The sequence below is a fragment of the Mercenaria mercenaria genome, chromosome 5 (assembly GCF_021730395.1).
Source record: "Mercenaria mercenaria strain notata chromosome 5, MADL_Memer_1, whole genome shotgun sequence".
NCBI classification, from domain to species: Eukaryota; Metazoa; Mollusca; class Bivalvia; order Venerida; family Veneridae; genus Mercenaria; species Mercenaria mercenaria.
Window position 1 is genome coordinate 93,751,322 of NC_069365.1, and position 25,829 is coordinate 93,777,150.

Consider the following 25,829-nt stretch of genomic DNA (forward strand, 5'->3'; position numbering starts at 1 on the left):
TATGTAATACTGACAATAACTCATCCCATAACAAATAGTGTTAACTGTTATGAAATTTATGTAAATGCTGTTGATATTGCATGACGCCGACTTGTCAATGACCTGATGTGTTGATAACGTGCATGTACAATTTAAATACATAATATGGAAGGACGTACACGCCATAATATTATAATGGCGGTCTATGGGAAAACAATTGGTGTTTCCTGACTATTAGGTTGCTTTTTTCTTTATCTTAACGTCTTGATGATTTCCTGTTTACGGAAGTAAAACTCCCGCTTTGCTGTAAGAAAAGAGTGTTATAAAAGTACTTTATACGCCCATCTGTGAAAAAGCGGGGCGTATAATGTGAACTCCCGTGGCGGGCGTACGGAGTCCAAAAAGCTTGCCCGAACAGTTTTCATCCGATCGTCACCAAACATAATATCTCGGCCAAGTTTGATAACCAGAAAAAATTGCCCCAGGCACTCTTTGATTATGGCCCTTGAATTACTCGAAAAAACACGAAATTATCCTTGTCCGCTCTCAAAGTCAAGTTTGTGGACACAGTATCTCAGCCAAGTTCGATAACCAGCAAAATCTCTATAACCAGCATAACTCTTAAGTTATAACCTTGAAAATTACACAAAATCTGCAAATTTAGCCTTGTCCGCCCTCTAAGTCAGTTTTTATCCGATCTTCACCAAACTTGATGACAATGTTTGTGGGCATAATGTCTCGACCAAGTCCGATAACCAGCAAAATCCTCTAGGCACTCTTTAGTTATGCCCCTTGAATTACTCCAAAATCTGCAAATTTAGCTTTGTCCGCCCTCTAAAACGAACAGCTTTCATCCGATCTTCACCAAATTTGGAGACAATATTTGTGGGCATAATATCTCGGACAAGTTCGATAATCAGCAAAATTGCCTCAGGCACTCTTTGAATATGGTCCTTGAATTACTAAAAGAAATATGAAATTAGCCTTGTCCGCTCTCAAAGTCAAATAATTTTCATTCGATCTTCCACAAACTTGCAGATAATGTCTGTGGGCATAATATCTTAGCCAAGTTCGATAACATGTCAAATCAACCTAGGCGCTCTTGGATTATAGCCCTTGAATTACTCGAAATCTGCGAATAAAGCTTTGTCCACTCTCTAAGTCGACCAATCCAATCTCTGCCAAACTTCCTGACAATGTTTGTGTGCAAAACATCTCGACTAAATTCGATAGCGAGCCGAATCCTTGAATTATGGCCTTTGAATTAGACCAAATCCGATGACGGGCGTATTTTGTATTTTGTGAGAGTCTGCCACTCTTGTTTTATATTTGTTAACTATTATTTGTTTTATAAAACCTGCAAGATTCTATCACTGGCTATGTACAGGTTTCTGCGGTATCTCGGCAAAGCGTCATTACCACCTAAATAGTAACTCATCTTCACCTACAAACAGTGAAAGAATCTTATAAAATACTGTACCAAATATGTAGAGACTTACCCTAAACCCTCTTTACTGAATGGAAATACCCCATTTAAAGATGAAAGAAGAGACTGTTAACCCTAATCTTTTCCAAGAAATTTTGATGAAATAAAAGGTTTCCTGCAAAACAGGATACCAACTACCCTCAAATCGTTTTCATTTCGTTTCTCATATATAGTAGAGACCTTTGTCTTCGCAGCAGTAGTTTGATAAATATAATACATCTTCATTTTGTGACTTTAAAGCCCTGCTCTGCGGCTATTCAGATTCTATGTTGTGTATGCAACCCATGATTACAATAAGCAACAGTGGCCACGCACCACACTTAAGCGCACAAAACCACAGGTATTTTATATAGAATTTTAATTAGAATAACCTATTTTACCAAGCGTCACTGTTCATAGTCAGGATTTTTATGCATTTTCATTGACAATTTAAGGTTTAAAGGTAGGACTGGAGCAGGTCTTTAAAGTTTAAAATAAATGTATGGCAAATTTTGCCTGAGGCATTTCTGGAATTCATCTTTACCGATTCGCTAGTCACTACCAATCAAAGCAATACCTAAATCCATTTGCAGTGGTTATGCATGTTTTTCTCATTCATAGAATTAAAAAACTATACAGTGTGAAGAAAAAAGGCCTATTAAGTCCACATTGCAATGATCCATTGCACATGTAGAATATCTGTATGGATTTCACTCTACCAAATATTCCACCTACTACAATTTCCAGCAGTACTCGTCGAATTCTGAAATCAAAGCCCGTTGAATTTTCGGAATGCCGGAATCATGGAGTTTTTTTTTCTAATAAATAACTCTTAGATATGTAATTGTTTTGTTATATTTTGGTTGTTTAGTAGCAGCTTTGGAAATATGCAGACTATTACAGTATTTGAAAAGTCAGCTAGTGCAGCAAATCACGGATAACGAAAGACCGGTAAGGACATTTCAACTTCATGGATTCGCGACTGTAACTTCATGAATTCACGATTTCAACTTCATTAATTCACGAATTCACGATTTCAACTTTTTGATTTTACGATTTCAATTTAACAAATTTACGATTTCAACTTCGGGAATTCACGCTTTTAATTTTAAGGAATTCAACTTCAGGAATTCATGTTTTGGACTTCACGATTTAAACTTTACGAATTGACAGTTTCAGATTAACGAATTCACGCATTTAACATCACAATTTCAACTTCATGAATTCGCGTTTTGAACTTCACTATTTCGACTTCTTGAATTCACGATTCTATCTTTAGTGTATTCGCTTAGAGCCATATTTTGGTCCCGTGCGATTGATAAAAAATTAATCGCGACATATACCAGTGTGTTCCATAATGTCTGAAGTTCATTCTAAGCCATGTCGCCAGTCTGAATTCTGCGACTGGACCGAGTTAAGACGTCATCAAAATGGCGGCCATTTTTTTAAATTAAATATATTACTAGTATCATCTTCAAATGACTGATAGGAGATGTTCGTTTTTGGTGCTGAAAGTGAAGTTTGTTGTAGTTTACATAGTACACATACATAATTATTTAGCATTTTGGTATTTTGAATAAAAGTTACGTCATTTATACAATATTAAAGATATATTATGCCCAAATTTCATAACTGAATACATGAACAATTATCTCGTATCTTTTATTTAATAATAAAATGGAATTATAAAATAAACATGTTTGCAAGTACTAAATGTAGTGTGTAAGGTTTAAATACTTCATACTAATTAATGTGTAAGTAACACAGAATGAATATATTACGCTACTAAAACTCTGAAAGTTTGTTTGAATCAAATGGTTGTTACTTTTCAGACATTTAATTGTGATTTTGTTTAAGAAGTATTCATGTAAAATGTGAGCAAAGTACATCTTTAAAGGGACGTGAAATAAAGGAAAAGCTTTGATGATTTTTTTCTATGCTGAATCGTAATTAAATGTACATAAAAATAGAAACCTGTTGATTATTAGTATCTAATATCAATAATCTTACAAAACTGAAAACAGTAATAATAGATTACACAAACTTATAACCAAAAGCACTATCACCTCGAAGGGAATTGTACTCACGACCCATCAAAAATTGTATATTTATATAGTCTGTGATATTAATCTAAAAACGTATCTTTCTGAATGAGTGAACTTTCTAGTGACCTTTGTCTTGCTATTTAACACAGCTGGACATAACTATAGAATACAATATAGCATAACTATATATAATTCATCTTTCACATTTATAAGTTACTTTCTACTTTTCGTTGCTGTTGTTGTTTTGTTCATATATCTTTGCTATTTACCCATTCAAATTGATGTGTCGTCGCGAAACCCTTTAACCATGAAGTATCGCTCTGCCGTAAAATATACACAGCATTCAGTGAAAACCAGTAACACAACTTTGCATGATATGGACACTTATAGTGTACGAGTATGATATGTTAAACGTACGGTGGTAAAATGTGCCCTGTCTTTTCTGCCATTCGAGGACAAATATGAAGATCGTGATTTCTCTGACATATACTAAGGTTGCATCTTGGTAAAGATGTTTTGTGATAGAGCCCCTTTAGAAGGGACACAATGGATCACGTTAAAATTAGATACGAAACGATTATTGGAGTCGAATGTGACTGAAAATAAACAAACGACCCTAGTACTAACTAGAAGTGTTATAATGATTCTTTTAGGAAACAAGAACACCGCAATGCGGAGCAATATACGCCCGAAGGTATGATATTTGACGCCTAAGCGTGACCTTGACCTTGAAGCCAGCCATCCGAAACATGCACTCTGCATGTCGGCTTGATGTGGTGAACATTTGTGCCAAGTGTCTTTAAAATCCTTCAATTAGTTCAAGAGTTACAGAGAGCGGACACGAAACAAGATTCATATGACATTTGACCCTTGCTTTGACCTTGACCTTGAATCGTTTCATCCAGAACATACGCCCTGCACCTTGTCTTGGTGTAGTGAGCATTTGTGTCAATTTTCTTTGAAACCTTTTAAGGGTTCAAGAGTCACAGAGCAGACACGGAATTGCTTACGGAATGGCGGTCAGACGGACACCGGCGTCATAACATTCCATTGTTGTTCAGTAAAGTTTTGAGATCCTATGGAAACTATTAATCCAGCTGGACATAACTATAGAAAGGCTTCTATCAAAATAAAACATATCTTATGAAAAAGAAACGTTAGAAGAAAGGTAGGAATTCTTATCACTGCATTTGATTAATTGCGAATGTTTAAAGTTAACTTGGAGTTCAACGCGATACGAATGGTGGGCCAGCAAATTTGTACAGTGTTCATTTGTAGCAGAAACATAAAACACACATAAACAGCTACAACACTATTTAAGTATGATGATATTCGTATATGTTGATGGTATAGCATATAAGAAAATGATCTGTTAAAATAAAGTGGGTGGTATAAGATATATTTTTATTATTTCACATTATTTAATTGTTTATATACTTCAATATTGTTATAACATTGACTAATATATTCTTGGATGGAAAACCAAAGATAATAAGATTAAGTTTTGCTGTGTAACGTAAATAGATAATGAATTACGCAAAGTTATATTTTCAAACTTTGCCGCCATTTTGATGACGTCATAGATCGGCCCAGTCGCGTAACTCGGACTGGCGACATTTCATTTTGTGACCTTTATAATTAGACATGGTCTAACAGTTTGGTATATGTCGCTGTTAGTCTTTTTTTCCGATCGCACGGGATCCCCGTTCTGAATATTCGCGCTTTCAGCTTTCTTGTTCATATGACGACAGTACGGTGGCATAGAGGGGACATAGGAAATATTTCCTACGTGAACGTGATAACTATCACGTACGCACGTGATAAATAAAATATTTCCTATGTGAACGTGTTAATTAACACGTGCGCATGTGTTTGTTGGCAAGTGTTAGCTAACGCGTGCGCACGTGATAAATAAAATATTTCCTATGTCCCCTCTATGCCACCATACGACAGACCTCTTATATATTCTACTGAAGAAAGTACTGAGGTTTTGCTCATTATGCCTTTGCTAAAATATTCATTAGTTAAAAAATTATTTAAAATAAATGCTTTGGTGAGTGCAGAAAAAATCAAATCATAATGTCCAGCTTAAATGTTTGAATAATTGCCACACTGAATAAAGAATTGTAGCTAGATTGTTAAAATTTCAGTGCAGTGATTTTCTTTTAGCAATATTACAAATTTATTATTAGTTACTTACTTTACTAGTTCTCATATTTCACAGGGCATGTAATAATTCTTTTAATTTGAGCGTATTTAGACAATGCGCTGTAAACAGAAATGATGTAATAATGTTTCAATGATGCACAAAAATGTTCTGGTTTAGATCTATGGTCTGTTACGTGACGTTTCGTTTTTCTGTAAAATAACTTATTTTGAATCGAGAAATATAGATCTACTACTAGAAAAGTAAAGCGCATATAAAGGTATTCTGTTTTTTTTCACTCTTTACATAACCAAAACAGATGTAGGAATAATATTTTTTTTTTTTCCTACGAAAGACCGGTAGGACATCACAGCTTCATGAATTCACGAATGCACGATTTCAACTTCTTGATTTCACAATTTCCCCTTCATGAATTCACGATTTCAACTTCACTTATTTAGGACTTCATCATCACGAATTAAACATCATGAATTTATGTTTTAAACTTAAAGAGTTCAGAATTTCACAAAACGTTAACAGATAAGTCTCCTTAAAACTAATAAGCTTTAAGTTACATTTTGCCTTTATTGCTAAATGTTCAATTTTTAAAATCAATTTAAATTGAATTTTATATTGCATTGTTGTTTCAAAGTATTTTTATACAAATTGTTAAGCATACAGATACTGCACTTTTATTTTTAAGATATTTTAAATCTTATCCTTTATCTAATTTCATAAGAACTTTTATAACTCTCGCTTTTTCTTAACTTGTTGTTTTGTAGGTTTTACCAGATACTTTCAAGTGACAAGTAATTAATGCCCGTTTAATTTCAATATAGTTCAAAGTATAATTATTTCACATGTCTATTAAAGATAACATCAATCCTTAATAAACTTGTTGGCTGTTTTCACAACACAAATTTTCATGTTTTTTTCTTTCTTATTTTTTTTTTGCCGCCAAGTTCTACTAGAGCTTTCAGTTAACTACTAAATGAACTAACGTTTTGCTGGCAAATTTTTATTTTTAAGTTTAAGAAAATTTGATAGCGTGATGATTTCTTTTTCAACATAGAAACTTTGATATCGTGATGAAAACATTAACTACAACAGTCAAAAATTAAGAGAGCCGTGTCCAATGAAATAAATTGTTGACGATTCATTGTATGAGCTTAGTTAATGAAATGTGTAACAGGGTGTATTATTAGAAATCATACATTTTATTGTAGCTTCTCTCAGTATCTGATGTATGTTGCCATTAATTAATGTCTTGTGAATAGAAATATTTAATAATGCTGTATTTATTACACGATACAATATGTATGAAAATTAATTTAACACTAATTGTAGATGCAAATCTTGGATAATTGTTTTTTGTGGTAAATCGGCCCCGTTACCGCCAGAAGCAGTAACCATCGAATCGTATATTTCCGTCTGCATCTTAATTATATATTCTTATATGCGATATATGTCAAATACCTTGATAGTGGCTCTTCGTTCCTTAAAGATGTTTCTCAATTCAATGTAAATAATTTTACAGAAAAAAAGAGTAAATAACAGGGTCACACTACAAATGACAAAACTAAACTGGTGCTGTGAAACTTCTTGATGTCATTTCTTATTACGGATATTAATTTGCCACCGCTTATTTAAACACACTACTATAAGAAAAAAATGCCACGAAGAAAGTATTTCGTTTAACATATCTAATTCTTTGTAAAATACAATATACAACAAAACAATTTTTCACTGGTTTTAGATCTATGCAAATTGTAATATCCGGCTCTCTGGTAAATATTTTTGCGGCACCTCGGTAAAGCCTCGATGCAGTTTCAGCTACCCTTAAACTGAATAGTTTCTATCAAAATCAGTGACAGATTATTAATTTCTATTAATAAACGAAATACTTTATCGTAAAATGCAAAACAATTTTGCGCGCAGTGTAAGTTTGTTTTTTCTATCGTACGATATCTTTGGAAAACCAAGTTGGTATCCCGGGTAAGTTTCTGAAAAAGGAATGTTTAGCTCTACGTAGACTGGTAAGCGTAATATTTTTTTTTATTAATTTAGAACAATACAAACAAATTATATAATGTTTAACTTTCTATTGAATTGTTATTGATTAGTTCATTAGTTTATGGTGCATTTCTTCGCATGTATATGACAGGCATATTATTAACTGTAATCTCAAGTCGATCAATCAGACATTTTCGTTGATGATAAGTGGTCAAAATTAAAATCAAGTGTCTGGAGACCACCCCTCAGGTGAATTTTAATTTTTAAAATCTGTACGTCATATGCCATTACTTTTTATAATGAATATAATTAATTGTTCACAAAGGAAGTAGGAAAATCCTTATACAAAGGTAAGATTCTTTGGGAACATACATGTTGCCTAATTTTACATGTACTTTGTTCTATTTTGTAGAAACGATAAAATTCATTTCTTTTATTTCGAAAGTATTTGCATGTATTTTTAATCCCCCGCCACAAATAGTGGGGATATAGGAATGGTCTCCGTCTGTCCTTCCGTCCTTTCGTAACATTTTGTGTCCGCTCTGTATCTCCTAAACCCTTTGAAGGATTTTCATGAAACTTGGGTCAAATGATCACCTTATCAAGAAAATGTGCAGAACCCATGAGTCAGCCATGTTGGTTCAAGAGCCATGTCGGTTCAAGGTCAAGGTCACAACTCAAGGTCAAAGGTTTGAGCCTTCCATTTCGTGTCCGCTCTGTATCTCCTAAACCCCTTGAAGGATAATCATGAAACTTTGGTCAAATGATCACCTCATCAAGATGATGTGCAAAACTCATAAGTCAACCATGTCGGCTCAAAGTCAAGGTCACAGCTCAAGATCAAAGGTTTGAGCCTTCCATTTTGTGTCCGCTCTGTATCTCCTAAACCCCTTGAAGGATTTTCATCAAACTTGGGTCAAATGATTATCTTGTAAAGATGATGTGCAGAAGTGATGAGTCAGCCATGCCGGCTCAAGGTTAAGGTCACAACTTAGAGTCAAAGGTTTTAGCCTTCCATTTTGTGTTCATTCTGTTTCTCCTAAACCCCTTAAAGGATTTACATTAAACTTGGGTCAAATGATCACCTCATCAAGAACTCATGAGTCAGCCATGTCAACTCAAGGTCAATGTCACAACTCAAGGCCAGATGTTTGAGCTCTGTATCTCCTAAACCCCTTTTAGGATTTTCATGAAACTAGGGTCAAATGATCACCTCATTTAGACAATTTGCAGAATTCATGGGTCAGCCATGTCAGTTTAAGGTTAAGGTCACTGCTCAAGGTCAAAGGTTTACCCTTTCACTATCCATACCAGTGGCGGGGGATTTAGCTGTCTTTCAGACTGCCTTGTTAACTTTGTTTTGGTTTTATGTGTAGCCTATATATGTAAGACCTAACAGTAATGAAATATGGTTATCATGCTCCCCTTCGAAGTCGGCAGGTATGTCGGCCGGCCAATGGATAAATACGTTTCCGGATGCTATCTCAAAAACGCTTTAATCTAGGATCATGAAAGTGTGTAGGGAGGTTGGTCATGACCAGCAAATGATCTCTTTTGATTTTGAAATTAGTAGGTCAAAGGTCAAAGTCACAGTGACCCGGAACAGTTAAAGTTTTCGGAAGATAACTCAAGAACGCTTGGGTTTAGGATCATGAAATCTAATAGGGAAGTTTGTCATGGCCAGCAAATGATACCTATTATTTTGAGGTCAGTAGGTCAAAGAGAAAGGCCACAATGACCCGGAACAGTTCTATGGATTTTGGATGATAACCCAGGAACGCTTAGCTCTAGAATCATGAAAGTTAACAAGGAGCTTGGTGATGACAAGCAAATGGCCCCTTTTGATTTTGAGGTCAGTAATTCAAAGGTCAATGTCACAGTGACCCAGAACTGTTAAACAGTTTGCGGATGATAACTTGAGAACGCTTATGGCAAGGATCACGAAACTGAAAATGGAGGTTGGTCATAACCACCAGATTACCCTTATTGATTCTGAGGTCAAGAAGGCAAAGGTCAAGGTGACTGTGATTCAGGACAATTAAACAGTTTCCGGACAATTACTTGAGAACACTGGGCTTAGAGACACGAAACTAAATAGATAGTTTGACCGTGTCCAGCAAATACCCCCTTCTGATTCTGAGGTCAGTAGATCAAAGGTCAAGGTCAATTGACCCAGGATAGGTCTACGTTTTCCGTATAAAAACTTAAGAATGCTTAAGCCTATGATAAATAAACTTAATTTTGAGGTTGATGTTGACCAGCAGATGACCCCTTTTGATTTTTATGTCAGTAGGTTAATGATCAAGGTTACAGTAAGCTGGAACAGTTAAACCATTACTTGACGATAACATGAGAACACTTATGGCTAGGATTACGTAACTTAATAGGCAGGCTGATTATGTCCAGTCGACGATCTCTATTTATTTTGAGTTAAGTATATCAAAGGTCAATGTTGCAGTAACCCGGAACAGTTAAACCGTTTCCGGACGATAACTTGAGAACGCTTGGGCCCCAGATCACAAAATATAATAGGCAGATTGAACATGACCGGCCAGATGACCTCTATCTATCATCAATAAATCTAAAACATCTTGATACTGCACGAACCCAAAAGCTGTTAAACCAACGAAATATTGCGATTTCACTTTATATTCCCGTGCTGAAAAATAATTGGTAACTGAACAGAAAAAGCTGTACCTAAGGGCTATCTGAGAAGTAACGTTTCAAATGAAAATATCCTAGTTCAAATTACTATACTAAATGCCAGTATAGATTCTAGAAACGTTCATTCTACTAAGGTTGAAAAACTGATCTTTTATAATGTTTTTTCGTACTGATTTGGTCTCTACATTATACTTTTAATGTACAATGATTAAAAATTCAGTACTGAGTATTGTTTCTAAATCTACATTAATCTATGCTAAAACTTATGTACTGGCATGTTATATTCCTGTAGTGAAACGACAGGAGCTAATCCTAAAGTCTACAAAGTAGCTATTATTAGATCACATCCAAGAATATAAGATGCAACCTTTTATAACATTTAGATCTAAACAAAAATGTGGTATGCCAACTTTGCTTACTCTATCATATCCGATTAGGCTTGTCGGTTAGGTAGCCTTTACATATACCCTATATATTTACGAAACTAACTGTTCATTTAATGTCCGCTGAATTACACATTAACTGAAAATATGGAAACTGTTAACAAAATTGGGTCTAAATTCAGCACTTTGCTGAATATGTAAGTAATCGTTTTGAATAGGATAAACAAAGTCACTTTATATACATCAACGGGCTGCTGTAACAATTAAAGAGACTGGCAAATCTATATTCGAGTGTTGGGCTTAACATCGCCAATATGAAGATTAATCCAAATAAATTTGTGAATATTAAGTGATATCTCAGAAAAACAACGGCTTAAAAATATACGATATTATTACATACTCGTCGTCAATATTTTTCCATATACTGACGCCTGAATTTCATATCGGGTGCATGACGTAATTCAGTGTGTGCTGTTGCACTATTTTCTTTTTTTTTTTAGTTCAGTATTGTCAATCCTATTCAGGCTATTGAACAAATTTATGGTACTTACATTATATTTATACGTGTAGATGAGTATTTGATGAAAAGTTTATTATCTTTGCATCGGGAAATATGCACTCGTTCTTCAGCGGAATAATATTGCGCTCGTAAAGTCGCGCAATATTTTCGCTGAAGAACTCGTGCATATTTCCCGACACAAAGCTAATAACCTATAACTATTACTTCAATGATATAAAATATAATATAGGATAAATGTATGGTTTTTGCCACAAATCTTGAGTCGTGATATTCAAATGACGCATCGTGAGGTACATGTATCTATACCACTTCAGATTGAAACAAAATGCCTACATCGGGTAAAACTGCGATCCCATTTGAAGGCACGAATCCAGAGGAAACAAACGATGCATATTTTGTACAAACTCCCAATAACCAAGGAAATGTTTCCGGCGAAGAGTCTGACGTGTCATTCACAGCAGATCTGCAAAGTTCTGGAGAAGAAAGTCTTGAAGAACAAGGTGTAACGCGTACTTCACGAACCACATTGAATCTGGAGGTAAAAGAAATTATTTTTGATTTTCTGTAAAATAAATCTGTTAATGCTCCACCGAAAAGTCCTACCACAGCTACAGCTTAGTCTTTTTCAATGTAGTGTTCGTGCTTATATTTCTGTTTGAGTACTAATGTTGCGAAAATCAACAACGTTTTTCAAGATCATACTCGTACTAAATATATTATATTAAACTTAAGTGGATGTTATTAAATATTATATAACAGTTATATGTTTTAATATAAATGAAGGATATTATTTTGTGCCGAATTCTGTCAGAATCTGACACACATCAACACGAGAGTTGTTGCCCATAATTGGATAGAATTGCAAATTTTGTCAATCCAAAACCTTACCTTTGTCATATTTTATCGTACCTAGTAGTTATATATGTTAGTGTTCTATTCGCCAACAAACACGCCAAGGCAAGGGTTGTTTACCTTGTCATGCATTTATATTTACTGACAGTTTTTGCCCCCGAATGCGGTGAAAATGAGACAACATGATAACTACAAATCTGTGTATTGTGCGTTTTAATAGTTTTGGCGTGTTTCGTGACGTTTCACTGCATTATTGTGTAGGATATGTTGTATATTCGGCAACCTGATTTTTATTCAGTGGTCATCTACCTTATATACATGTATGTTAACCGTTGAATTTTGGTCGTTGGTTACCGAAAGATTACTGAATTAAGCAATTATATTGCTCTATCTATTTTGCTCTGTTTTTCAAATTACCTTTATTTGCGTAAGTCAAAGATTGACCCCGCAAAATATAAAACAAGAGGTCCATGATTGCCCTAGGTCGCTCACCTGAGAAACAAACCATAACAGTGTATAAATGTTTGACCTAGTGATTTCATGGAAACAAATATTCTGGCCAATTTTCATTAGGATTGGACCAAAATGTGGTCTCTTTAAACTCAAACAAGTATTTTCTTTGATATGACCTAGTGACCTTGTTTTTGACCCCAGATAACACATATTCACACTTGACCTAGATTTCAAGGCAATTATTCTGACCAAGTTTCATGAAGATCGATTGAAAAATGCAGCCTCTATTGCGTACACAAGGTTTTCCTTTCATTTGACCTGGTGACTTACTTATTTATCCCTAGATGACCAATATTCGAACTCGACCTATATTTCATCAAGGCAATCATTCTGATCAAATTTTATGAAGATCAGTTGAAAAATACGCTTCTATCGCATATACAATGTTTTTCTTTGGTTTGACCTTGTGACCTAGTTTTTGACCCAGATGACCCATGTTTGAACCCGACCTAGATTTTATCAAGGCAATCATTCTGACCAAATTTCATGAACATCAATTGAAAAATACAACCTCTATCGCATGCACAATGTTTTTCTTTGATTTGTCCTAGTGACCTACTTTTTAATTCCAGATAACCCATATTCAACTTCGAGCTACATTTTATCAAGGCAATCATTCTGACCAAATTTCATGAATATCAATTGAAAAATGCAGCCTCTATCGCACACACAAGGTTTTTCTTTGATTTGATCTAGTGACCTAATTTTCGATCTCAGATAACCCATTTTCGAACTTTACCTAGATTTTATCAAGGCAATCATTCTGACCAAATTTCATGAAGGTCAATTGAAAAATACAGCCACTATCTCATACACAGGGTTTTTCTTTCAAATGACCTAGTGACCTAGTTTTTAATTCCAGATTACCCATATTCAAACTCGAGCTAGATTTTATCAAGGCAATCATTCTGATCAAATTTCATGAAGATCAATTGACAAATACAGCCTCTATCGCATACTCAAGTTTTTTTTCTTTGATTTAACCTAGTGGCCTACTTTTTAATACCATATAACCAATATTTAAATTCGAACAATAATTTACCAATGCAATCATTCTGACCAAATATCATGAAGAATAATTAAAAAATACAGCTTCTATCGCATATACAAGCTAAATGTTGACAGACGACAGACGACAGACACCGAGGGATCTCAATAACTCACCTGAGCTAAAAATAAAACGCACAATATCATAATTATAGTTTCTATTATATCTTTTCATCAGGGATAACTTCATTGAATTTGATTGAATTCAGTCATAATTTACGGTGTGTCTGCAGAACAAAAAATGAAATGGATTCATTCAGATGCAGTGTTTTTGTGTTACTTTGATATATAGGAATCAGAACTGTTGAATATCTTCAGTTAAACTGACCGAAATAATAAATAAGCCGCGCCATGTGAAACCAACATAGTGGCTTTGCGACCAGCATAGATCAAGACCAGCCTGCGCATCTGCGCAGTCTGGTCAGGATCCGTGTTGTTTGCTTTTAAAACCTATTGCAATTAGAGAAACCGTTAGCGAACAGCATGTATCCTGACCAGACTGCGCTGATGTGCAGGCTGGTCTAGGTCCATGCAGGTCGCAAAGCCACTATGTGGGTTTTCTCATGGCACGGCTCAAATATCACAACTTGAAGAGTCAGAAAATCTCAAGAATTTTATCATTTCAATTATATCCCTTTACTTTTTGTGTAAGGTAGCTACCTTTTTATATGTGTTTTTTGAGGTAAACGATAGCATGGGTGTCTCACTTTCAAGGCTCTCTTTTAAACTGAAACATTGTTGATTTATGTGTTATTTCTATAAATGCAATATCTTATTGATATAGATTAAATAATGCAAAAGAATAAAATATCTTGAATATATATTTAAGTAATCTCTGATGTTGTGTATTTGAAATATCATGATTTAAACTTCAGTACGACAACAATCCAAGCAATTTACAGCAGGACACTTCTACATGTATATCATCTGCAGGTAAGCTTTAACAGTAATAAATTGCTCTGACAGTTTGGTCTAATGATGTTTTGTTGTCAGCTAGCTTAGATTGTGAACAATAAGAAAATTACAACCTTTTGAAGTGTGTATGAAATGACAAGTCCAGTTTTTCTACAATGTTTTTACAACGATCAATAGTATCGACTTGTTGCCTCTGTTTTATTGGGATGGTCAACTAAGGACTCCTCTCTTTTGTCCTTCTGCCAAAGATGTGGATAATTTCTAAAAAAAAAAGTTAATTGTCTTTTAACCAAACATATTACTCATGGTGAGCGGTTATCGCATTGTTTATGTACACTCTAGCATATATAATTGATGTGAAATAAGGCACTGCCGTGGGCCAAGGCAAAAAAAAAAATGAAAACCGTGACCCAGAAATTAGGCAAAAGTTGAGCTATGCCATGATGTTACACTATCATTTATTTTACTTTTAAGGGTGGCATTTATTTTACTTTTAAGGGTGGTAGCGAGTAAGATAAGGAACAAAAAATGGCAAAGATGTTCCCCTTTGTGAAGAAAGCGCCAAATTTTGCATGAAATTACTTTAAGGTATCCCAAATCCTACAAGAGGAGGAGACACGCTATATCTGCCCTGGAACCTCCTTTGAAATCAATTTAAAAAAGGGAGGTAAAAATGTCTTGAAAAATTTATTTTCCTTTCAATTGAAATTTATCTATAAGGCCTCACCAAATTAAAAAGTTGTTCATCGGATTTGCCGCTCGTATATTTTCAGAAACACAAAAAAAATATTTTTTTTTTGTTTTTGGCTTGTGCTCGCCCCATTGAAAAAAAATCGATCCAAAATTTTTTGGTGCGCTACTTTTTACGGACGTAAAAGTGTATAAGTGCTTATAATTCCAGTCCCAGATTGTTCTCAAATGGATTTGAATCAAAATAATAAATACATACTACGCCACATCGTCTACAATAAATCATAACACTTATATTTAGTTGCATTAAAGTTATTTCCCCTTTATGCAGTTACGCCATTTTCTTCAAATGTTTACCAAATTATATTCTCCAAAAATCGATTTATTTCATTGAAAACTGGATGAAGAAAAGCATACTAATTTGTTTGATAACATCAATCTACATTATTTTGGTAAGGGTAAATACTTATTGATGCATGTCACTTAGATCTATCTGTTTTCTGTTTTTTCATGTCCAAATGATCAGCATTTGCATACGAAAGTTGGTGGGGTAAGGAATTTACATTACGAGTTGTTTTAAGAACAGTTTTGATTTTCAAATTTTCCAGTCGTTTAGTGGACTAATGTTTATGCACGTTAATCTCTATTTCAGACTTTAATTGAGACTTTGTTTCAACAAATTTAATATGTTATGAAAGTTTAAAGTTAGAAAAAGAGCTGTGCATAAGACATCATGCTCGACTTTTCTGAATCAGAGCTTTGCCAATAAAAGGGGCATAATAGTCAGAAGCTATTAAAGTACAGAGCTATTGGTCATTATATAAAACTTAATTAAAAATATTCTATGTTAAAAAGGGGCATAACTCTGTCTAGATTCAGAATTAAGAGTATTGTTTCTCCTGGTGTAGACTTTGACAGTAAATAAATGTTCTAAGTTTCAAATCAGAAGCTTTAATAGATCTAGTAACACTCACATAGATATTTGATGTATCAAAAACTTTGTAAAGTTAGCTAAGAATGCTACATTTTCATAGCAGTAAATATTCAAGTCACATGTATGTTATAAGTATGGTGTAAGGTTATGCATTGTTGTTTATTACATATTTTCTAACAGCATTTTCAAAAGCATGCATTATTTGATTACAGTGTACTGTATGACAATGTTATTACCTTTTTTCCCCCAAGTTCGCTTTTTTGTGCGTCTGCATGTCAGATTTTCTCAATCCCTGGGGACTTACTTTTTAATTTAAAAGGGCTATACATTCTATTTTAAGGTTTTTATTAGTCAGTCGAGAGACAAATGAAGACAAATATATTTCTTCGCTCTTCGCTCGCTCCTGATTTTCTCAAAAACCAAAAAAAATATTTAAATTATTTTTTCGCTCGCCGCCTCAAATTTTTCAGAAAAAAATCCGATGAACAACTTATCAATTTGGTGTGGCCTAAAGTAATGTTTCATATGATCTAAACATGGATAACATATTACTAGCATAGACACACAACCATCTGGTATTGACAAATATACGAAGTGTACTACAAAATACTTTTATTTCTCAAGATACATACTAAAAAGGGAGGTAATCAGATTTTACTTTAATGTTTAATTTCAAAACTGCATGTGAAAAGATGTTTCTTATGAAGAAAGCATGAAAGTTTGTATTTAAGTATTATAAAGTATACTGGATCAGAAATGGATTACATATATGATATGTTGGCTTGAACAGACCAAAACAAGAGGCCCCAAAGGGGAACTACATTTTATTTATTTCAATTGAATATATCTTTAACAATTTCAAAAATGATAATTCATTACTTTAACCAGTTATAACCCTTGACACAAAATTTATTCAATCACATTTTATACACATTCAATATACATAACTCAGGAAAATAATATGAGGTCTTTTAAAGGGAAAATGTTAAAATTTTAAGGGCAAATTGATTTATTTCAAGCGTTAAAATATCACATTACTGAACTAAACTTAAGTAAAGAAACAGAATTCATGGATATTATTTATAAAACATCAAAAATGTAAAACATATTCACATTTTAGGTCCACCTACATATCTGTATTTATTAGGGCAATAGATTTATATAAAAAGAGAGGCCCTTCAATGGATAATTTTTGTATGTTACATAACAGTATAATTATGACATAATTATGTTTTCAAATCTAATAACTCATCCAAAGACCCATAAAATAAAGAAACTGATAATAACACCCATTCAATAGATATCTAAGAATTGTAATAGGTTTCCCAATACTTCTCTAATACATTTGTTTGACAAAGTTATATTTCTTATACATGAATGTGTTATTACACAGAAGTGCACATAGTAATGAAAGTCAAGAGTCTTTACTGGTCAATCCAGATTTAACATAATGAAGCAATGCAAGGGTCACAATTATAAAGGTACACAGCCACTAAATAAAAAACTGGCGCGGAAAAAATCATGTTAGTCGCAAAATGGCGCATTCAAAGAGTCCTCCTTCTTTGCTCTGTAGAACTTTTTTCTTTCCTTTTTCTTACATTTTATTTTTGCTGAAACCACATAACTTGTAAACTTGTCAACTTGCATAACAGATCTATCTCTGACATATAGGAATCATTTTTGCTATATGATAGCATGACAGATTTATTATGAAAATGTAGGTCATACAATTTTGGCTATCATTTTAATTGATATTGTATTTGGTTTGTTTGACTGAAGTACATGACCCCCAATTTTCTTTAATTTTTTTTTCAGCACTGACAATATTCTTTAAGAAAATGTAAAAATGTGAGCTACATACATTTAAAATGCTCTGTGCTGTAGTCATTTGAAATTTGTCAGTTTTATCTAGAATAAAGAAGGTCAGCTATTTAGTATGTTCATACCTTCATTTCTCTCCCCAAACATGGCTCGCCCTGACTTCATCTCAGTGTTGTTATATTTTCTGGTCCTTCGGGATCATTGATTTCAACTCATTTAGATTTGAAGATTGAATACTGCTTAAGCCGGTGCTAGGGGGCGTGGGCAGTGTTGCATTTTCCATTACTGCCCATGAACAGACTCAATCAAACCGAGTCTGCAATTTTCACTGTTTGCCTTGTTTTCAATGCTTCCGATGGATCTAATTTCCAGATTTTATTCATATATAAATGTTAGAAATGTGAACATTAGGTAATTTAGATGTTTTCATGCTGCCTATTTCCTGTAGGAACTAGAATTTTATCTGGCACCATATACTGACTTACAGCTTGATACCTTTGCTTATAACATGGCCATGTATTGTTCCAAAAGTTCGAAGTTTCAACATGTGGTGCACTGGTATGCGACATGGTACACATTTGTTTGCCGCAGATGCATGAAAACAAAACCACAAAGGGATAATATTACGAGCAACCAACACTGTTATTTTCTATTGTGAAACAGTTTGCTAGTTGTTAGCTGTAGCTTCGTTTGGCCGTTTCAAACAGTTCTGGTACATACTGACTAATTCCGCAGTATGCAGTCTTTTTTTTTGCATAAACACAAGGACAAAAATCTAACAGGAAAAGACACATCAAAGAACGTAGACTTAAAGCTAACATTTTTATAATACATTACCTGGTAGTGATACTGTCTCAATACGTTTGCAAGGCATAGGATATCTTTACTTATAGTTATGCTGTGTTAAAAGATTCAAGAAGCGCACATGGCAACTTGAAGGATAGGTTGTTCTATCTTGCAAAGAAATATAAAAATGAATTTTCTTAAGCAATTAGCCGTAATGAAAGCAACCCCTTGAGAGATGTTCATGTATGTAGCAAAAACCATTGTACCAAGCTGGCTGTAGACAGGAATTCATAGCATACATTGACATTGCTAATCCTGTCAACTGGAAATGGACAAGAGAAATGGTACTTGGCTTTAATTATGTAATAAGCTTCATAATAAGCTGCTGTAAGTAGGAGGAAACTCATCAATGTAACTACAAGAATACATACAAAGGCAGATATAAATGTATCAAGCCAATCCTATGTACTTAGACATTTTGTATGCTAGAGAGTGAAATACTGGCTAATCTATTACGGTTTTAGTTAAATATTGAAAGGGTTGTTACGCCTAAAATTAAAAGTTGTTTGTTGAGGGTATCATGATCGTTACTTTTCTTTCAAGTTTTGTAAGTTCACGAAAAAATGCTTGAGACATTACCCTAAACAAGTAATCATTCTAGGACTTATAACTGCGCCACTGAGAGGTATTCCTAACACTGTATTGGACAAAGAGCACATATCAGCTATGATTATAACTATAACTAGGATGGCCTGCAATAGTCGTTATACCCATGCTGAATGAGCTCCATCGGCTATACCGAGATGCAGAGTATACTCAACTCTGATCCACAAGTACAATGTTCTGAATGATCATTTCATTATCAGATATATGATATCATTATACAGGCCGATTTGGAACCTAAGACAATACACTATGAAAGTACACTATTTAAAGGCTTAATATGCAAAATAACTGAAGCTCGGTATATTTTAAGGAGACATTGTTTATAAACTAATCGATTAATCTTTACCTTCAAAAATTTGCACCCAACTCTATTTGGTATGATTTTCTTTATTTCTGTATCATATTTTCATCTTAAACAATCTTTTATATGTAACTATTTGCGTTCTTGGGATGTCTGCAGTAAATCACTGCACTTTAGAAATGTTTATAGTTAAAACTCTGTGGAGAGGTTCAGTGGGGGAGAGACCTCTAGTGGTAAAGGTGTTGTCAGATCAACAGGAAAATCGTTGGTTCAAACCGTACAAAGGTTAATCTATCTTACAGTACCAGTGCTATTTTCAAGAAAGCGGAATTTAAACTGATTCTAAAACTTGAAATCTTAATCTAATTTAAATAAATTAGTATCATTGAATATAGTATAAATTAGTAATAATAAATACAACAATACATTTAGTTCACATTCCATTTTCTTTTGTTGTAAAAAGCATTAGGATGATCGTATGCTTTAGCTTGAACTCATTAATTGTCTTGAAAAACATATGAATTATGTTTTGTATAATATGTTTTACATGAATTTAAATTAGATACTGAATTAAAAGAAAAACACAAAATAACCCCTTCTTTAGCTGCTCTTTTGAATGCTTAATAATAAGGAAATCGAAATAACAGTACCCCATGTGCAGTATAAGCACTGTAAAATCGATTATATGAATTACTAATATTTTGATATAATTTAATACTAAAATTAGTTTTGTTTACCTGATTGATATAATATTCACACTTAAAAATAAAGTCATTTATTTTATGCTAACTAATGAAATACTGTATTCTATCAGTTAAATATTTTCATATCTCATCACTCACACTGTGAAAATATGAAATCTATATTTTCACACTGTGAGAGATATAGCTCCGCCCTCTCAAACATTGTGTCTGGATTTTAAATTATTTGCTTAAAACAGGATGAAAATTGTAGTCGCACTTTGTTCTTTTTAGTATATTTCTCGATTCAAATTATTTTACTTAAAAAGAATTTCATAACATTATGCAGCAACAAATAAAATAAAATGGAACTTTATGTTGTATACGTCTTTATAACGTCACAGCACGTCTGACGTCATGTCTGTTTACGCGCGTCTGTTTCCCGCGCTGAGATTAAAGTAGTTGTAAAATGCACATCTCAACGTAATTGAGCATAAAATAAAAAGAAAATTTGTTTGTTTTTTGTGAATATGGAATATATCTCACCTCGAAGTGAGAAAATTTTCACATTTTTACTCGTGCTACGCGCTCGTGAAAATATTTGAAATTTTCTCACTTCTCAGTGAGATATATTCCATATTCACTCAAAACAAACAAATATCCTCTATCTTGTAAATGATTTTTTAAAAACAATTTTCCCCCTTTTAGGACCTCATCTATGTCATTTGTCAGTGTCATATATATTAAATGTGTCTAATATGTAACTAAATAATTATTATGTCAATAACAGTTACTTATTTAGGTTATAAATTAACCTTTTGGACATTGCTTTCAAAAATATATGATTAAAATAAATAAAGTATATGTCCCTTTTGGGGGCCTCATTTTAAGCTTATTAAGGCTAGTGAACTGCGTGTCTCCTCCTTTTTATGGATTCAGCATACTTTAAAATAGTTACATAGTTTGGTGCTTTCTTCATAAAAGGAAACATCTTTTTTCTATAACCTACTGTTCTGTATGGAAGGGATATCCGCCATTTCACACATTTTATTAGTTAATATTTCAGTATGCCAATTCATTTCCCATGTTTGTTTTTATCAATGCATTATCCCAATTTGTATGTATATTGACATTATATCATTTTAATAATGACACTAGCCAGTATTATTAATGAAATATTTAAATGTTTCAGTTATAAATTTATATAATTTAGTAAAAAAGTTTCAAATGCAAATATTTTAATTTAAATTGAGTTGATTGTTTTACAATTTCAAAATTCAATTTCTTGTTACATTTTTGTTGTTGTTAAAACATTATTCATATTTAGATACATCAACAGTACTTTAAAAAAACAGAGGCATAAGTACGATCTTATCTACGAGTCTGATAAAAACGAACACCATTCGCACAATGAAATGTTGATTTTCAAACATATAATCGTCCTCATAATAATATAATGACTGCAACAAAATAAGATAGTTTTCATAATGATTTTGACGTTATAAAACGAAGCCGAGAACCAGTCCTCATTATTGCGACAGAGGTCACCGTATAATGATAACTGCTGCCTCTCCGGTGCAACGTCCATTTTTACCTCGTGAAAACACAGTGACAAAGTGTTCAAACTTGCGAAATATAACAATTTTGACCATGTCTGAAAGGGTTTAGACCCGACTCGAACCTCTATGACCATGATATATACAGGTATTATGTACGGTCTTGAAGGCACAGGTCCTAGCTAAAGCCTGATACCCTGTCACGACAAGTCGTAAAAGGCCACAAGTCATTGTTCGAACTTAGAAAATCTGCTAATTTTGACAATGTCAAAAAGAATTTCAATAAAATTGGACCCTGAAACACCATAGCATATAACTGTATCATACATTGATGTGTAGTTATGGATCCTGACTAAAGATTGACACCATGTTCGAGTACATTGGATAGCCCTAGGGGTCGGGGCGGGTCGTATAAGAACTCTATTTGGTCTTCTAATTTCGTATTTGACCATGTTTAAAAGGTTATCGACCGGGTTTGAGCCCCTATACCAAAGAAATATACAAATATTATACATGGTCATATAGGTATGAGTCGTAGCTATCAAATGAGACCAAGTTTGAGTATCTGACATATCCATTAGTGTCAAGGCAGGCCATTTAAGGTCACCTCGATCCACTTTGCATATTTCTGCATGTCGAACAAATCAGCCATCAATAAGTCATCTATTCTAGCGCTCACCACATGGTTTCTTTGAAATCGTTTTCTCACAGGTTTATGTAAGCTGTAGAATTCCTGATTTCGCAGGAATTTTCATATTCTGTGCATCCCGAAGTCAAGTTTTCCAGGGTGCTTAGGATTAAAATAAATTTGCTTTAAATAATCCTCCCACGGAGCCATGTCTTCACAGTTCAGTGTTCAGGCAACAAATGAACAGTTCAATGTCAAACATTTTTATTCTGAATCCTCACTATCTGTGTCTTTTTCGCTTTCTTCAATATCCGAATCCTCCAACTCAAATAAGTCTTCAAAGGCATACTTGTTTTTCTTTAAGACCTTTTTTACTGCAGATGTCAAGCTGACTCCTTTACTACGGAAATCCTTTATCTGTTAAACTATGGCACGATGGATGTCATCCGATTTTGCTTTGAAAACTGCGTTATCAGTATGAGCTACTTCTCTTGTTTAAATCACGACAGCGCCATTTTCATATCATAAAAACGTTTCAATTATATAATTTAAATGCTGCTTTTATACGTTTAAAACTTAACATATGTTTCTCTCAATTTTCATTCAAATGAGTTTGAATGTAGCTACAATGTAATAATAATTTGTATCAGCATGGCTGTCTGATTGATGTTACAAATACTTGTGTATCCTAGTAAAATAACGAGCAATGGAGAATCGAACATGTAATCACATTGTCACTTTCATTTAAAAGTCTGGTGAAAAAAAATCATTGTACAAACAGTTACATTTTTAAACATTTGGAAGGATTTATACAGTTTATGTTTAACTGCATTTTTCTGTCACAATTTAGCTAAATATTTACGACTTTTTTTAAAGAACAAAGCCCTATCTGAATCAGGGCAGGTGATCACGTGACTTGTGTTTATGATCACACTGTGTCCATCTTAATGGCTGCCCCCATGTACTAGAAGGTTTTCGTATTTTTCTGCAATTTTTTTTCAACATTTTTGAATATATTTTACCGATCGTGTTCAAGCCAACAACTTTCCGGTTCCAGCGATGTATTTTCCATTTACCCTCCAGACATTTTCGAAGCGGTGATTTTTCTCTTGAAATAGTGCGGTCAAATTGAGTCCAACATTAAAAGAAAAAACATATTTTATGAATTTTATCAGGTTTGTTTTTGGTAAAAATCGACTGAAAATGCACACCAATCATATATTTTTTTACTTCACATGCGACTTGTGAATGTTTATGCGTGCTTTCTACAATGTCCACAGGGATTCATGTCTGTATGATCGCATTATGTCATGGTCACATCATGTCCAGTAAATTTAGTAATGGTGTATATATAGCAAGTAATTCCAATCCTCTACATAATAATGAGTCTTTTTAAGTGTTTTAGTGTTGCAATACATAAAATGTATACATAAAAGTACTAAATAGATAATCCAACAGCACTTTCGTGCTTGTCACAAAATGGCTGAAAGAAAAAAAAAATCTTCTCTTTTCTTTTCCAAGATAAAGTGTCATTTTCATTTTCAGCCCAACATCATCAGATGGTGGACTATTTAAATCACTCTGCGTCCGTGGTCCGTCGTCCGTCCGTCCGTCCGTTAACAATTTCTCGTTTTCGCATCTCCTCAGAAACTACTTGGGGTTTTGACGAAACTTTGTCAGAATGATGTACTGGTACCCTAGTTGTGTCCCGCCTAAAATCAGACTGGTTAAACAATTTTTGAGTGAGTTATGGCCCTTTGTTTATTTTTATAATTAACATAGATTGATTTAGGGAAAAACATTGAAAATCTTCTTGTCCGAAACCACAGAGCCTAGGGCTTTGATAATTGATATGTAGCATTATCTAGTGGTCTTCTATCAAGATTATTCAAATGATTTTCCTGGGGTCAAATATGGCCCCGACCCGGGGGTCACATGGTTTATATAGACTTATATAGGGAAAAACTTTGAAAAACCTCTTGTCCAAAACCACAGGGCCTAGGGATTTGATATTTTGTATGTGACATTAGCTAGTGGTCTTCTACTGAGATTGTTCATATTATTTTCCAAGGCTCAAATATGGCACCGCGCTGGGGGTCACATGGTTTACATAGACTTATACAGGGAAAAACTTTGAAAATCTTCTTGTCCAAACCACAAAGCCTAGGGCTTTGATATTTGTAATGTAGCATCATCTTGAGGTTCTCTACCAAGTTTGTTCAAATTATCCCCTTAGGGTCAAATATGGTTCCGCCCCGGGGGTCACATGGTTCATATAGACTTATATACAGAAAAGCTTTTAAAATCTTCTTGTCAATAACCTACAACATTTAAATTTGGACCACATGTATAGTTTTGAGTGGCAAGATGAACTTTTACATGATTTTGACCTAGTGACCTATTTTCACATTTCTGTAGCTACAGCCTTCAAATTTGGACCACATGCATAGTTTTGTGCACCGAAAAAACTTTTACCTTGGCATTGACCTTGTTACCTACTTGTACATTTTTGAAGCTAAGGCTTCAAATTTGGACCACATGTATAGTTTTGTGTTCAGGAATGAAATTTGACATTGCATTTGACCTAGTGACCTACTTTCACATTTCTCAAGCTACAGCCTTCAGATTTGGACCACATGCATAGTTTTGTGTACGAAATTTACTTTGATCTTGAGATTGACCTAGTTACCTACTTTCACATTTCCGAAGCTACAGGCTTCAAATTTGGACCACATGCATATTTTTGTGTGATTTTTACCTAGTACCTACTTTCATATTTCCCAAGCTACTGTCTCCAAATTTGAAGCACATGCATAGTTTTGTATACCGAAATGAACTTTGACCTTGAAATTGATTTAGTGACCTTCTTTTACATTTCTCAAGCTACAGCTTTCAAATTTGGACCACATGCATGGACCACATGCAGTGTTGTGTACCGAAATGAAATTTGCCCTTGATTTTGACATTGAGCTAGTCTTAAAATTTATAACATTCAACAATGGCTCAATTGTTGGCGCCAAGATTACTCTGTGATGTCTTGTTTTTTCTGTACACTGTGTTTATGCATGACCTACCAAAATTTCTCACCATTGGCACATAATTTTCATAGTCTGTGTATTCAGATGTCTATTGTCGCAAAAGCATTAATCAGATACGTTGCCTTCATCTGTTAAATTACTACGAAGTGAAACAAATGTGAACATTTTATCTTTATTAGTAATGTGC

The 25,829-nt window shown here is 33.9% G+C and overlaps 1 protein-coding gene across 3 annotated transcripts in view; it reads left to right on the forward strand.

Moving 5' to 3' along the window:
• The first annotated feature begins 7,634 nt into the window (after positions 1 to 7,634).
• Positions 7,635 to 25,829, forward strand: part of LOC128557220 (uncharacterized) — a 124,840-nt gene continuing 106,645 nt past the window's right edge. The window contains exons 1-3 of one of the 3 annotated variants that reach the window (XM_053544355.1): positions 7,635 to 7,671; positions 11,530 to 11,753; positions 14,503 to 14,560. In XM_053544355.1, the coding sequence (XP_053400330.1) occupies positions 11,541 to 11,753; positions 14,503 to 14,560 (271 nt within the window). In that variant the 5' untranslated portion in view covers positions 7,635 to 7,671; positions 11,530 to 11,540. Of the gene's footprint in view, positions 7,672 to 7,727; positions 7,999 to 11,529; positions 11,754 to 14,502; positions 14,561 to 25,829 lie in introns of those variants that run through there. The other 2 variants (XM_053544354.1, XM_053544356.1) reach the window with 2 other exon arrangements.